General features: G+C 44.0%; 1 protein-coding gene and 1 long non-coding RNA gene across 2 annotated transcripts in view; one reads left to right on the top strand and one right to left on the bottom strand.

Moving 5' to 3' along the window:
• PLCH1 (phospholipase C eta 1) overlaps positions 1 to 15,846 on the top strand; it is a 1,334,702-nt gene that overhangs the window by 171,245 nt on the left and 1,147,611 nt on the right. The window contains exon 2 of the mRNA XM_069618420.1: positions 5,108 to 5,225. Within this exon, the coding sequence (XP_069474521.1) occupies positions 5,147 to 5,225 (79 nt within the window). The 5' untranslated portion in view covers positions 5,108 to 5,146. The remainder of the gene's footprint in view (positions 1 to 5,107; positions 5,226 to 15,846) is intronic.
• LOC138491730 (uncharacterized) overlaps positions 1 to 15,846 on the bottom strand; it is a 44,300-nt gene that overhangs the window by 24,503 nt on the left and 3,951 nt on the right. Inside the window, exon 2 of the long non-coding RNA XR_011276076.1 lies at positions 4,209 to 4,285. This is a non-coding gene — a long non-coding RNA (uncharacterized lncRNA). The remainder of the gene's footprint in view (positions 1 to 4,208; positions 4,286 to 15,846) is intronic.

Below are 15,846 nucleotides of genomic sequence, written 5' to 3'. Positions count from 1 at the left end.
GTTCGCTTAAGGTGAGCCTGGTGAGGAGGTAAGAGATGCTTAATGTTGAGTTTTTTGTATTGCTTAATGTTGAGCCTTTTGACACCCCCCTTGGTTGTGCATGTGTGTACTGCTATCTATTCTTATATTCATGAGCATGTGAATCCATGCCAGACCCCATGCTGGAGAAGGAACAAGTTACTTACCTGTAACTGTTGTTCTCCAGCATGGGTCTGGCATGGATTCACATGCGAACCCTCCCGCCTGCCCCTCTGCGGCTCTTCACTTGGTCATACTGCCACTTCACGTGCTACCAAATCTGAAGATGGCTGCCAGAGGCGGGGCCTAGGTAGAGGGCAGTCATTGGCTGTGGTCAGTATGACGCAGAGATCAGTGATTGGTTACTACTACGAAAGACAGATCAGAAACGAAACTGATACTGATTTTTTCTTTACCAAGGATTCCCAGCCTGACGACGGGGAATATTCATGAGCATGTGAATCCATGCCAGACCCATGCTGGAGAACAACAGTTACAGGTAAGTAACTTGTTCCTTATATCACTCTGGTACTGGTGCGAGGAAGATGCCTGCTGAGAGTTGTATGGGTCAAGCATGTCCCTTTAATTGTGATCAGGCAGGGCTAATTGAACATTTGCACCGGCAGCCTGCCAAAGTGTTGCAGGTGTATAAAAGGAGCCCAATTCTTTTTTTTATTTTTATTGGTTTATATAAACCTTTAAAAAACAGACATCAATGAATCAGAATACATTTCCCTATTTCCCTATTTCCATCTCTTCATCATCTAGTCAACTTCCTTCTCTAAAATACAGTAAGAACATTTAAAATTTGTCATGCAAGAGAAGGGACCCGAGCCCACTCTTTAACTGGGTTTTAGGTTTGCCTTCTCAGCATCCAAGCCCTCCTTTAGAACACAGAGGAAGGCAACCAAAGCGTATAGCACAGAACTGTTTGATCCGTCAAACAGGGCTCTCCACCAATCATCGGCAGACAGTGTTTGATGTTTGCTAGTTACTGTGCGAAAAATGTTTGTTCTTTGTTGTTTGAACCCAGAGCACGACATCGTCAGTGATTTAGAGTCTCGTTGTTTGTTCTGCAGAAGCAACACGACAGGTCCGAATCGGCATACTGGGACCAAAAACTTAGACGCTCTTTAGTGGCCAATGCATTAAACCTAAAGTGCATGTATAGTGCTCTTGTATATTTGTCTGGAAAGCAGGTTAAATAGTCTTGTAGCTGTCCGTATGCTCTGGCTTCTCCAGGGGCCTCTTTCATCGTTTTTGATTCAGATCCTAAATTGCATGTGTTGATCCAGTCTGTTCTCCACATCTTCTTCCTGGCCAAGTCTGGATTTTCAATTAATGTCTGTACTGTGATGCCATATATTTCTAGCACCTCGAGACATAGCGCATTCCATTGAGAAAGAATCGTGTGTGCTTTTTCTGTCAGGTTTGTGTAGTATACGGATTTGAGGCGGCGGATCCGTTTGCATCGTTTTTCTAAACAGGCTTAATAGATTCCAGGAGACTTGAGGTTGGATTGTGATGTAGCCGAGTTCGAAACTTATGCAGGCCGTTGGGGTCCCCTTTGGTAAATTTAAGACTCTAGACCAAAAGATGTTTTCAAGCGAGTTCCACAGATCGTGTCCACATCCAAAGGCATTTTCACCACCATATATCAATGCAGGCACCACTTTTTGTTGAAAGAAGATGACGGTTGGTTTTAAATAAAATTTGCCAAATTTTCTGTTGATCATGGAAGCCTGGCATGCCAACTGGCTACATTTGCTTTTTGTCACCTCGACCCAGGGTGCGTCGTTTCTACTTGCGATAATTCTCATGCCTAAATAGGTGGTGGTTTTCACTATTTTAATCGGTTCCTTGTCGAGGTACCAGTTGAATTTCTTCCTGTTCCTACGGTTTCCCAGCAGTTTTTCAAGGACCAGAATTTCGGATTTTTTCTTATTTATATCGAGTCCATTCGCTGTGAGGTACTTTGCGAGGGTGGTAAGTTTACGTTGGAGACCTATGGGTGTCGAATCCATAAGGATAATGTCATCCGCGTAAACAAGATAGTCAATGTGGGTGCCATGAATTTTAGGTGGAAAGGTGGTTAGTTCGTTGAAGATCTCCTTAATGTCCGATATGAATAGGTTAAAGATAATGGCTGCTAAGGGGCAGCCTTGTTTAACACCCCTATGTATACCGATAGGGGCTGATAGTGTGCCTTTGAGATCAAGTCGAATCTTGATTGAGGTGTTTGTGTGTGTAACTCATGGATGCCGGCCAGCAAGCTGAGGGGATCCACACACTCTTTTTTTTCTAAAGCAGGTCCCTGTTTATGCTATCAAAAGGAGCCCAATTCAAGATGTGAAGAGGAAGGTGTTGAAGAAGCAGTAGCAGAGAGGCCAAGAAAAATAGCAGGGAACCGTGGCGAAGCGGCATGCTGAGACGCTGAGGTCTGCCAAGGGAAGTGACCTGTGGAAGCACGGCGTGAGAGCTGAAGCCCTGTGGAGCATATCAAGTGTTGGGAAGGGAGCCATGCGGAGAGGCCGTCCCTTTTTATGGAATTGGAAGTGCTTGTTCCGCTGTATTCAGAAGGTGACACAGGAGTGCCTGACGGGCAGGAATTTGAACCCTTATCTGGAAAGTCAAGGGCCGAGCGATCCACGCTGCTTGGTGGTCCTTAACCCCAACCAGTGTGCTTCTAGCAAAGGAGAAACCCTGTATGCAAGTGTTTGAACTTCCCGTGAGGAATACTTTGTATCGGAGTGGTCAGGTATGAATGATAACACGTTTTCAAAGGTCTCCGAGCATTGGCTTTTCCATTCTGAAGTTAATAAAGAAGTATTAACTTTTCGAGAAGAATTCATTGTATCGGAGTGGTTGCGTGTGAGAGATGACACATTCTCAAAAGTCTCTGAGTTTGGACATTCTACTTTCAAATTAATAAATAAGTATTGCACCGTGGGCTGACCGAGGATGTAGTGAATGCAACTCGCGCGTAATGAGCAATTTTGAGGAAGTTATGCATAGTGAACTGAATAACAAATGTGTTTTGAGTGCAACCCTCACCTATAGAACACCAAACTTACTCCACGGGTTAAAAAGGGAAGGTGTGTTTATAAGTGCAACCCGTGTCCAGTGAATTAAAACACGGAGCGAAACCCTAATAAGTACGATGCCACATTTATTGTATACTGAACTGAGTGAAATATTCACAAGGAAGTCCACAAATGCATATTACAAATAATTACCTTATGAAGACTTTGAAGTTACTTTTGAATATAATCACAATTGGACTTGATCCATCAGCAACATCAAGAGAAGGCTCATGAGTGGCAAAAACCTTTGGCAGAGGCAAAATACTATTTTGGTGTTGCTGACTAGCAATGAGCTGGAAAGTAAGTAGGAGGCAGAGTGTGATAGCCTGGTGGCACAATCTCCAAAAATGGGTGAATGCCGAAACAACGGTGTGGCATGAGGCCGTAAACAGGAGTGGGAAGGAAGAAGCGGACGCTGGTAGCCTGGAAACACTTGGTAGCAACTTTGTCAGGGTCGGATTGGGGAAGCATAGAGGAGGATAACTCCTCAAGGGGCTGGGAAAATGGCGTGACTTCCACTACTAGAGGTTGATCTAGGCTATAATATGGAGTAGGCTCTAGATGGGGGGGGGAAGGGAGAAAAAAATCAACTTGTTTTATGTGTAATGTGAGGAGTGCATGTTTGGCGTTCCACTGTTTGATGCTTATGTTGAAACCGATAAAAATTGTTAAAAAGAAAAAAAGAATGTGGTGTTGCTGAAGTCTTGGGGAAGGGAATCCAGAGGCTGAAACTATTCCTTTGGTACTTGGATTTGTGTTACTTGGAGTTTGGGGAAGGGAACCCCACGCACTGGTGAAAACAACATTCTAAGTTTAAGAGAGATAACTTTGAGACTTTTGCAAAAATTGTTTTATACTTGGGGCAAGGGAGCTGAAAGGAAGCCGCAAGCTGGAAGAGACTCAGAACTTAGTGTTGGGCACTGTTTCTTTTGGTTGCTGACATCGCTACACATTTTATAGATAAGTTGCGAGAGCAAGTATGGGTTTTGGATGCAGACAGATTCTTCAGTTGAACTCTTTGACTCAGCCTTTCTTTAGTTTTATCTCGTTAGGTAAATCCCACCTTGGCATAGGGCACGTCAGGCCTTTTTCCATCCTGATATTTACCTTAATAAAACTATTTGTTTTGAATTCTGAGTCTGTTGTCTGTGTCCTTCTTCATGATGCCTCCACACTTCATGTGCCTAGAACAAGATAAAACAAATTAGATTAGTTAGCTGGCGATTATTTATGGGTCAGGTGCATGACTGCAATGCCTTTGGATCTGCGCGCATACCATTGTTTTTCTCAATTAGCTGACTCAATAGCTTCAGCCTGCTTACATAATACCCTATGTTCTACTTTCTTCTTTACATAGTTTCTTAAACCATATATGCCCCCAAACATGTTCATGACCCATTGGAAGAGACATATTATACAAACAACAACTGTAATACTCTGCACTTCCACTAGATGTCACCCTATGCATAGCATTTGAATCTAAGCAGATACAAGCATCAGAAATACGATTATGGTGAGGAATGTATCCCATATACCCATTGCCATAAAGTAATGGATAACTGACATATATATTCATTATCCATGGATTAACAGTCAGGAGTTGTAGCCCACAGGAAGCACTGCTTTATGGAGAGTTGGAACACGCAGCTTACTGCAGCTCTCCCTTTCCTGCTAGAAAAGTGTCCTTAGTCGCTATACTGTTAGATGGTAAGCAAGATATGATTTAGGGCCAGGGTCTGCAGCCTGCAACCCTCCAGATCTTTTGGACTACTATTTCCATCATACCTTGCCATTGAATATGCTGGCTGTTACTATTGGGAGGAGTAGTCCCACCCATCTGGAAAGCCAAAGGTTGCAGACTCCTGATTTATGACGAATTGATGTCTTGGATCTCTGGGCAGTGCATGATTTATTTGATGGGGTGCATTATAGTTTTGTATTCTATGTTAGTATGTTCTAGTTCATTCTTTGCTTAAAAGCCTACATCCATTTATCGTCCTTTGCAGGATTCGGTTTTAAATGGTGAAACCTCCATTCCGCTCGCCATGAGTTACTGGAGCCTGGATAAGAGATGCTACGTGCAGTATTGCAGGCACTTTCTATCGGATAATGGGGCATTTCATGGTAAGTGGTAAGCCTTATAATTTCCTTTTGGGAACATCAAGCCTATCCAGTTCAGCAACTCTGTGAAGTTTGATGAGGGAAGGGAAGAACGTTGTGTTCTACCGCAGGGCTATAGCGACGGGTTTTGTGAGTGGTTTTTTTGTAGGAAGGTCTCGGACAGCTGATTTGCACTATCAATTGTTCCAGTCAGCAGTTGCTCTTTTTGTCCTAAGTAATGCATCCTTCTTACCATGAGGTGATCCAGGAGTAATTGGTTTGGGTGAAAGAGTAACATTTAGCATCCCCGAAAACCCGTCTTAAAGTTCCCAAGCCGGTGCCTCTTAGTGATTCTCCTTCTGTGATGTGCTCCAACTGAGTTACAATGTGCATATAATTTATGAAATGGACTGTGATTGTGTTAAATTGTATTTTTCCTTGCACTGACCAACCAAGTGATGACACAATACAACTTCCACGCTTTAAGGGCACTTATAATGAAAGACTTGACCATGATGAAAACAATTGTTCGGGCAAGCGTGAGGAAAAATGGTTGAAGGTGGATCATTTTTTACAATGAGTTGCACCAATAAAGCTACTGGATTGCAAAAGGAGCCCACTTTTGTGGTGCAGACACAACAGGGGTCTCAGGCCCTGCATTAAGGATCCAAATCTGCTCCATATGTTCAGGATACCCACTCAAAGTACAGTTTATTACAATTCATCTTAATGGGAGTGATTCGCATAGCCGCTGGTTACAGGGACATCCTGGTGTGTTCGAGGGCTCTCAAGGGCCCGACTTGGAAACCTCTGATCTGCAAGAAGGGGGCGGTTTAGAAAGCCCCTGTGCTAGCTTAACTTGTCAAGGTATTGTAACATCGGTGGATAAAGTAAGGTCAGTGTCCCCTGATGATCATCGGAGTGGCATAGTGCCAGCCAAGCCTATATCAAATATGATCCCCGGTTCTGGGTGCTGTCCGTTTTCTGGAAAGTTGTGGGAAAATAAGAACATCCTTTTCAAGAAACTTAGCAGATACACAGGGGTGCCCCAAAAAACTATTCTGAACTACTAAATAGTTTCTCGCCTCCAGTTAGTTGGTACTTGTACAGCATACAAATGGCTTCTTGGGTCGATTACTGCTTAGTTTTTCAATGAATGGACCTATTCTGTGCAACACATAAGAGTCCCATGTGATATCTGGCAGGTTGTGAGTATGTGTTTGCACACGGCCTGTACCTGCTGTTCTTGCTTGTATATTATGCTGTGTTGTGGGACACACGTTTTTGATGTCTGTGTTTGTGAAGTACTGTATCTATATGCGAGTCTAATTGGAATGTGTAAACTAAAGAAAATTGATATTCACTTGACTACATTTTACATTGATTGTTCTCTTCGAGTACTGTACAATGGTATCCAGTGATGATACCGAATACATGTTAACAAATACAATTTTTAACAAATAGAAAATACAGAAAAACACTGATTTCTAAAAAATATATATGGGGAGTGGGGTAAGGGATTAAAACTGGTGGGGAGGGCTTGTGGTCAGGTTATAATCAAGGAGAAACAGGGTTTTGGGGGTGTCCCCCAAAATAAAAAATAAAAAATAAAAAAGAATTCAGTATTTTTTCTGTATTTTCGTTACGTTTAAAATGTTTTTGTTAATGTGTACTGTAGACATCCGCGACAAAAATGTTTTAAATAACGAGAGGGAGAGGAGGGAAGAGGGGAATAGGGGTATGAATTGGAGGGGAAAGGGAAAAGGAGGGAAAAAAAAATATACCAAGCACTCAGTTGAGTGTGAAACGCGTTGTGTGCGGGCCGTTTTGACAGGCGTCCTGCCTCTGTTTTTGCTACTGTTCAGCTATATTTTGTATTTTTTGTTTATTTTAAACAATTTCTTTGTGCAACATTAAATAATTTTTTATGACCTCTCCAGTGTTGTGCGCTGTGCTTTTTCCGTTTGGAAATTGGGCATTTATTTTTTTATTTTGACTGCGGAGAGTGCGGTTCATTTTCATTTTCCTCTTCTCAATATATATATAAATATATATATTTATATATATATTTAATCCGTATTGTAAAAAAAAGTCCTTAAATTTACGAAGCTCCCTGTACAAGGTGTTGTTGCCCGTTTGATATATCTATAAAAGACCTTTCGATGGTGCATAGATATACGATATCTAGGGAGAGTTTCAGATGTGACTAAAGTCTTGGCCAGTTAGAGCTTCTAAATGGGTCTACAATTCTATATAAAATGGATCTTTCTTAATGTCACATCTGCATTGTCTACACTTTCAGTAGTTGGAAGGTATTTTGCAGGTAAATGGCAGCTCAGCGACTTTCAAAAGTGTTGCACATGGAGACTATGGTGGTGATTTTGTGGTAATGCGTCAACCAGCGGTGGCAAAATGCAGTCTTTCAAGCCCTAGCTTCGATCCCGTTGAAGTGATGCCTTTGGTGTTCTTAGTGTTTCTTTTGTTGTCTTCCCAGCCTCCTCAGAAGGAAACATATGATGATGTATGTGCACATGGTATTGTGTCTACTAGTTAAACTACATTGAACTTGGAGGACATGAGGAACCTTCCTTAGCTGCAGCTCAAGCTAACCCTGCATGTAGAGGTCTACCCTTCACAGCATGTTAATGAGCAGTTTGCTACAGCTCTTCTTTGGGTCTTGATCAAAATCACTAGGAGTTATCCCCAATCACCAGTGCCCAATCCCAAATAGCTGAACCCTTCAAAATGCATCACCAAAGCATCAACACGGACACCTTGAACAACCTCCTAACTACTATCCAAGACTTGGCAGACTCTCTAGCTCTAGCTTACCAAACAAAGTCTAGAGCCCCCACACCCCCTGAAAAAGTCTAATCTTGATGAAGCTGACCCAGACAACTATAGACCAATCTTGAATCTACCTCTCATAGACACAATAATGGAGAAACTAGCATGCAACCAAATTCTCAGAAACAAAACATCCTCCACGACGATGTGATCAGTCCAGTTTCAGACCCCACAGAAGCACACGCCATAGAGCAGGCCCTGTCACCTGTATGGTAGTTCACCACAGTGGCACAAAGTGCTCCACAATCTTGTAGCACTCCATGTTTAAAATCGAGGTCAATTTCGATTGGCCTATAAAATTGCTGGGTGCTCTGTGCGCTTCCATGCAAATAAAGGGCGGAGCAAAACCAACACTTTGTAATGTGTGTAGTGCGCTTTGCTGAGGGGTGCCATTCATGAAGCACCTCTGAATCCTGAGACCGGGCGTTCACGTTTTCCATTGATATCTGCATCAGTTAGTTCAGCTGCACTGAACTCGAGATGCGCACCTAACTCATACATTAGTTAAGCTGTGGAAATGTATGCCACACCTGTGTTGTTGTTTGAAGTTTGGGCTTGCTGATTAACGGTTAAATACGTTTAAACCAGGGAATTCACGTGTTTGTGTGTTCTGTTCTCAAAACTATCCATTATAATGTTTTCTTACACAGCCCTTGATGGCAGCATGCCCTGGCAGATACATGCCAACACTGTTATTAGTCGGGTGAATTACAAGTGAATTCTGTTGCTCTGAAATAAAAACCATTTAGTTCTGGCAACCAACTACAATTTGGGGGGAAATTAGTGATTTCTTCATTCTTCTTTTCAGTGGTCTAATAGGACTATCCCACCCCTCTCATCGATGAACATATTTTGTATAGATATTGTCAGACGTCCTGACACTTGACATAAATCGCATACATCCATTAGGTTCGTTCTTTTCAAAAGATAAATATTATCCTTCCAAATACAGATGAACAAGGCTAACTATCCAGGAGATTCTTGCCAAGCCTGTGCAAAAAGATCAAATCTGTCATTATTCTGCCAGCACGGTTTGATGTTCCACGCTATCTCAGTAGAAGACTAGAAGATAACGTTCTTATATCTGTGGTTCCTTATACTGGGCGGTGCTAGTGTTGCCCCTCCGTTTATGCAAATGTGGTATTTGCGAAAGACTCTAAGAATAGTTCAATTGTTAGCGAATATAAAGACAGGCGGTGCTCTTAATGCCGCGCACAGCATTGTGTGTAGGCTAAGGCTGGACGTTATCAGCGCCCGGGCGCTGACTCGTACACAGCCACATGAAAGTCATGATCGCGAACTCGCGAGTCATCACAGCCTTCATTGTCCATTATGGGCGCCAGAAAGCCTTGCCCACTGACGACAATGAAGGCCTCTTCACCCCTGGTTGACTCGACTGTGGCAGGGGTCAGAATGCTGACCCCATCCCTGGCCAGATTCCAGAGCAGGGAGGGGAAAGGGTGAAGGGAAGTCTTCTTACCCTGCATGCTGCCAATGCCTGGAGGCTGCTCGACCGAGATGTCACTGTTGCGCCATGTGGCAAGTTAAGTGTTTTACAAAAAAATCGGTATGAACTATGAATGTATGTATGTGTGCGTGCAGGTTTATGTGAATGCAGGTTTGTAAGGGAGTTCAAATTAGTGCGTGAGTGTATTTGTGAATTTTCCGTGGTGCATGGCGGGCCCACCTCCCCGCAATTTATTTTGCCCTGATGGCCTGCCTGGGTGTAGGAAATGGGGGGGAGAGAGGAGATAAATCCTGCTCCCCCCAATGTTAGGCAGGGGGGATACAATATGATTTACCCCCCCCCCCACAATCTGGAGCAAGGGGAAAGAAGGGCTCTGGATTTTTCCAATTGCGGTGCAGGGCATCTTTTTGGAAATGTGCCTTTCTTATTCCAAATGCTTGACATGTATACAGACACTGCTTATCTTCCAATGAACTGCTCAGTAAGTGAATTGTAGAGCAGCACAGGGGATGAGAGGATGCTCGGCTGTCACAGCCCCTCCCACCTTTATGTAAGAGGCTGTAGGGTACATTCCAGACGTCAATGATAATCTGCAGAGCATCTTTTCAAAGACAGTGAAAAGATGTGAGTAATAAGTCCACAAAGTAACATTTAGCTTGTATAGTTCAAAGTAAAAGAAGTATTAATATACAAATAAAATGTATGTAACTGTAATTTATTAAAGCCTTTGTTATTAAATATTTCTATGCAAATGCAACGTCACCTTCTAATGAACAGATTTTCGCAGAGAATTAAACCATTGAGGTTTCCTTTTCCAACTAGGAGAAATATTGCATCATTATTTGCTCATGGGATAGTATAGTCAGACATTGGGCCAGATTGTCAAAAAGCAGCGCAAATGAGAGGAGTGCAGCAAATGCACTCAATTTCATTTTGCAGCTTTCAGAATTGCTCAGATCACCTTATTCATAAAGTGACCGGAGCATTTTTGTTGTGCTCCCTTGCATCCATTAGCACGTTCCCAACACTAACGTATGACAGGTTCTCAGCAACCATGTGATTGCTGCATGTGTATTTCACCAAGACGGGCCATTAAAGGGCCATCTCAGCGAAATGCCCGGAGGTAAAGAAAGCATTTTCATTCCTGTTTGGGGGGATGGAAATGCTATGTTATGTTAAGTTATTTATACTGCGCACTGCTGCCTTTTTCATGGTCAAGGTCTCCATGGGCTCTCGTGGATCTGTAAGGTAAAGTGGAGTGCGTTGATCGCTGTAGAACCAGGAGTAACGAGAGTCTGTGCATGTGTGATTTCTGGGTGTGTTTTGGTTTGTACACTGCATGCTTATTGTTTCCAGATGGGCAGGGTCCAGTGTTTGTGTTGAATTTTGCAGACTATTGGGGTTTGAGAGTTGGTTTCAGAGTGATTTGAAGTTTTGGGTGTTTAGCAGGGTGGCTCGCTAGCCATTTGGGCATGGGTGGTAAGTGTGTGGTGACCGAAGGTGGTAGAGAAGAAGTGTTTAGTAGGATGTTGGCTGGTATCTGGATATTGTGCAGCTATGCTATTGTTTCTTTTTGCAAGTGATTTGCATTGGCTTGAGGTTAGAATTGAATTAGTGGGACGAGACTACAGGGAAGGAAATAGATTGGTATGGTAGAAAGTATTGTGTAGGGGACTGTTGGCTCTCACTGGGGTGGGTCATTATCTAGAGGGGCTGGGTGTTGTCCTGGGGATATTTGGTTTCCTGGGTCCTCCTGGTCCGTTATGTACACTTGTGTGTGTATTTCTTGAAACATTGGTCTGAGAATTGAGGAGTGTTCAGTTGTAGGGGTCCTCGCGGTTCTGTCCCTTGGGCCTAGAGTTTCAATGCCTTTGTGGATGTGGTTTGGGCATTGCATGGGGTTGAAAGAGCCTGCCCATGGTTTGAACATTGTATGAGGTTGAAATGGCCTGTCCATGAGCATGATCGTTGTATAGTTGATCTGTTTATATCTCAGAGAGCTGAATAACCAGGTTTTAAGCCATTTCAACAAGATTAGGTGGTCTTCCGTCATCCTCATTTTCTTCAGGATCGAGTTCCATAGTTTGGCTATGAGAATAGAGAAAACAGTTTCTCTGAGTTTAGTTTTCTCATAGTCATCTGTTTCTTTTTGAGAGTCAGTGCTAGAACTTAAGGCTCTTCTGAGTTGCTATTGGATGATGTTTGCCTGGAGGCTTCCATGTCATGGTGTCAGGGGAGCCATGTAAATTCAAAAAGAAAAAGGTTTCTTTTTGAAGTCACTCTGCCTTTTACGAATAAATTATTTCTGTTCGGAAATTATTTCTTCATAAAGGAAGAGTGACCTCAAAAATGAACATTCTTTTTGAAGTCCAAGTGCCCCCGCACCCCTCCCCCCAGTACACGTGGCAGCAGGGCCCCCTGCTATGGCAGTGATTGGGTGAATGTTGCGCTGGATATTGGAGATCCGGTTTCTGGGAGGGTGTTGTTAGTGGTCCTCCTGGATGCCTCTATGGCTTGCTGGATTGAGCGTATTTTTACTTTAAGGTGGTCTGGAATACTCTCACATAATATTTGCGAGGCTACAGTGTTACTGCATGAGGTTGGGTTTTATATATCCTTGATAATTCCGTACATTTCCATTTGGGGGTTTGTTTCTGATTGGATTCTTACAGCGTAATGTGCATTCTTGGCTTTGAAGACTGCCATCTGTATAGATGCATTTGTATTTGGTAGTTATTGTTCTCCAGTTGTAGTTTTTCTTCAAGTCGTTTCTAGTTTACGGGTTATTTTCTTGAGTTCTCAGAGTTCCTTTCTTAACCAGCTGGAAACTACTTTGTTTTGGTGTGGGTTTGAAGGTTTGTAAGGGTGCCAAATGGGCTACTCCATCTGTGATCCAGGTGTTGTTAAGACGGATTTCTGAACTCTGTCCTGGTGGCGCAGAAGTTCAGAAGGCCAACCTAATTACTTGGAACAGGGTAACCTCTGGACGAGCCAGACCAATCAAGGTAGCGATCGCGGCGGTCAAGACTAGGTCTCAAGAGGGGTGAGGGTGACTAAAAGCCCGCAATGAGCACACAAAGCAAGAGCGCTTACAAACTACTCCAAACAGTTGTTATATCAAAAATATATACACATTTATTTTAAGGCCTTTAAAACAATGACCGTAGCGAGAAAATCACAATATCACAATATTAAGCCAACACATACCATATCAACACAATATATATACAAATACGACAGTCGCAAGCATTAGAGGCACGAAATGTGTAGTCCACCTGAAAGGGAAGGAAAACAGGCAGTGCGATAATGCTTTAGACTCAGTTCGCCTTCAGAGGCACCTAACTAGATGGAAGTCCGAGCCCTGCGAAGAGTGGAGCCTTGTGCTCAAAGTACCTGCACACGCTGGTGCCAACGGGCAAAAGGAGAAGCTCTTCGGAGGAAGTCAGGCAGTTCGGGTTAGTGCACAACAGAAGAAGAACAGGTTCCGCGACTCAAGCGCAGCCTCCACAGTTAACAGAAGCAGAGCGCGAGTACGGACAAAAGGGTGCTGTTTTTACACAGCGGGGAAAAGCAATGGGCTACTGCAGGAGGGCGACCAGATCCTAGCTATACTACTCACCGGTCCCCGATGCAAGCAGACCCAGGCTTCTCCACGTTAGTTTCAGCAGCTGGCAGGTTCAGAACAGCCGGGAATGCCTCGTCGTCGTGTAGAGAAAAAAGACGTCCCAATCGAAGAAACCTGCACAGTTTTGTCACCACCGCAGGGCAACGGAGCGGCCGTGTGTATCCGAGCCAAATGTACACTACTCACTTCAGACTTGGGAACGCCAAGTGTACGAAGCGTGTGAGAGTGACCAGGACTCGAAATACAACACAACCTGGCGGCGGTTACAGAGCAGGACTCCCTTGTAAGCTGGTCAGTCAACTGGATGGCCCAGAGACGCTTCCGAAGGCTTACTTGGCAGGAGATGATGAAGTCGCCGGGAATAGCTGTTCCTGCTATTCCAAAGGTCGAAGCACCAGTACAGGCCTTCTGGTTCGATCAAAGGAGGAAAGGGTTTCACAGGACGACAGCAGTGCAAAGGAGGAGTCCTTCAGCGGGTCACCAGCGATTCCTCGGTCCAGCCTCTTGGTTGCAGGATACTTGGCTCCTGTATTCCTTCGTTCGTGAGAACTCCGGAGATCGACACGGTAGTGGTGTTTCCAGCCCCCTCTTATCCACGCTTCCTTTCGCGCCAAAAATGGAGGGGAGCCAATGGGAGATCCGCTCATCAACACACATACCATACGTGGACCAATCACGGACCACGGTGGTCCCAGGCATTCACACCACCCTAGACTCTCTGGCACCCAGGATGTGTATTGGGACCAGACATCCCAGCCCACACCCTGGAGGCACACAAAAGACATGTAGAAGCCCGCGAAAGCAACCACGTTTCGCGGGAAAGTACATGCCCATATAAGGAAGGCCTCGGGTCGCTCGACCTGGGGAAGGTGAAGGGCGCAAGACGGTCAGTGGACAGGACAAAGGAGCCTCGTGGTCTGGCCATTTTGGGAGCCAGGCCACCATTTTGGGTTCAGCGCGAAAAATGCGCTCAGAACGCCAAAAGGAGCTCAAAATACACAAAACGATCGCTGCCACCATTCCAATCCCTGAATGACTTGCACCGATCAAATATCATCCTAAACGAGTATCTAGGGCCTGTAGAAGGCTAGAGACCCAAGAGAGCTGTAACTTAGCTTACAGTGCCCTCTTGTGTCATGTTGCACTAAAGCCGCAACATGATAAAAGAAACTACGGGAAACAGCGTTCCCCGGTACTGACTGTCTTAAGGGCATGTCAGTTTCCCCATAAGAAAAGGAGCGAAAGCCCAGAGGAGTGCGGCAGAAGGCTGCACTTCTCTGGCAAAGTCAAGAACAAGGTGAAAAACAACAGCAAAAAGTTTAGGGGTTGCCACATGGAAGGAAAATTACCTACAATTACGAAATCTTTCCTAACAGGTGTGAAGGTATTTTTCAACAGTGTCTGGTGTTTCATGCAGTTGAGAGGAATCGGGTTTGGTGGTTTCTAGTAGTTGCGTTAGTGTTTATAGATCAAGACTTTTCCATTTTCTTTTGTTTGTCATCGATTGCTTTATGTTTGTGGGTATTGTACGGGTTGGGGTTTTAACAGTGAATGGGTTCATATGATGGTCCTTTCAGATGATTGGTACCAATGGGGCAGTAGTGGAGAGTCCATCCCTGACGAATATTGCATCAAAGGTATGTCCAACTCTGTGGGTGGGTCTGTTTACCATTTGTTTGAGATGGAGAATTTCCAGGAGTTTGCCGATGGAGTCAGTTTTGTTTTTGTTTTCTATTTCAAACCAAATGTAGAAATCTCCCAGAATGATTGTGTTGTCATGATTTATGGCTATGCTGGCTATGGCATCAGTGAATTTTGGGGTGAGGTTAGGGTTGTAGGTGGGCAGTCTCTAGATAAGAAGGAAGAGGAGGTTGGATTGTTCGCTGAGTTTGAGGTTGCGTAAGAGTGATTTGCAGTTTTCTATGTCTGTTGAAGGTAAATATGTTGAGCTGATTTGGTTTTTGTTTGCCATGGCAATTCCTCCTCCTCATCTGCTTTCTCGGTGAGAAATGACCCTGTCATGACTTGCGCCTCCCCATTGTGCCTTCTTCCAAAGGCGGAGGGGGATGGCCCTCATTTCAGGGCATTTAAATACCCTGAAATTCCTCTTAATTGCACAAATGCGCAAAGGGGGAAGGACATCTGTACGAGTGCATCTAGGTTGCGCTCATTCAGATGACCTTTGCAAATTGGACTTCTCCTTTTTTTGCTCAAATGAGGAGATGCGCTAGCACATCTCACAAGTGTCAAAAAGGTTTTGAGAATCTGACCCATTGAATTTTTCTAATGATTCACCCTTGGCCTTGCGCCACCTATAAGCCAAAATGATTGCATTTGAGTACAGCTGGGGAGAAATGGCATATGAGGAGGGACACAAAGGTTGTAGGTGCTGTTTGCTTATTTTCCCATACATTGAGCCCATGGCCACGCTAATCTCTATGACCATTTCCACCCAGTTCCTGACCTCCAATGTTTTTTCAAAACAGTCTTCTGAGAGTTAATGAATGAATTGGAGCTTTAAACGCGCAACTAGTGCAATAAAAATCTCTTAACCAAGCCTACATTCAGCCATCTCAATTTGTAAGCACTATGGATGTCCTTCATTGAAGTCCTATGAAAAACAAGCATGGGCAAAGCCACCAATTTTGGCTTCTGTATAAGTATTTGGCATTTGCCAAGCACTGCTGTTAGATGCCCATGTAGTC

This window comes from Ambystoma mexicanum, chromosome 10 (assembly GCF_040938575.1).
Source record: "Ambystoma mexicanum isolate Mex_15411 chromosome 10, UKY_AmexF1_1, whole genome shotgun sequence".
Classification (NCBI taxonomy): domain Eukaryota; kingdom Metazoa; phylum Chordata; class Amphibia; order Caudata; family Ambystomatidae; genus Ambystoma; species Ambystoma mexicanum.
This window is presented reverse-complemented; position numbering and strand designations above follow the sequence as displayed.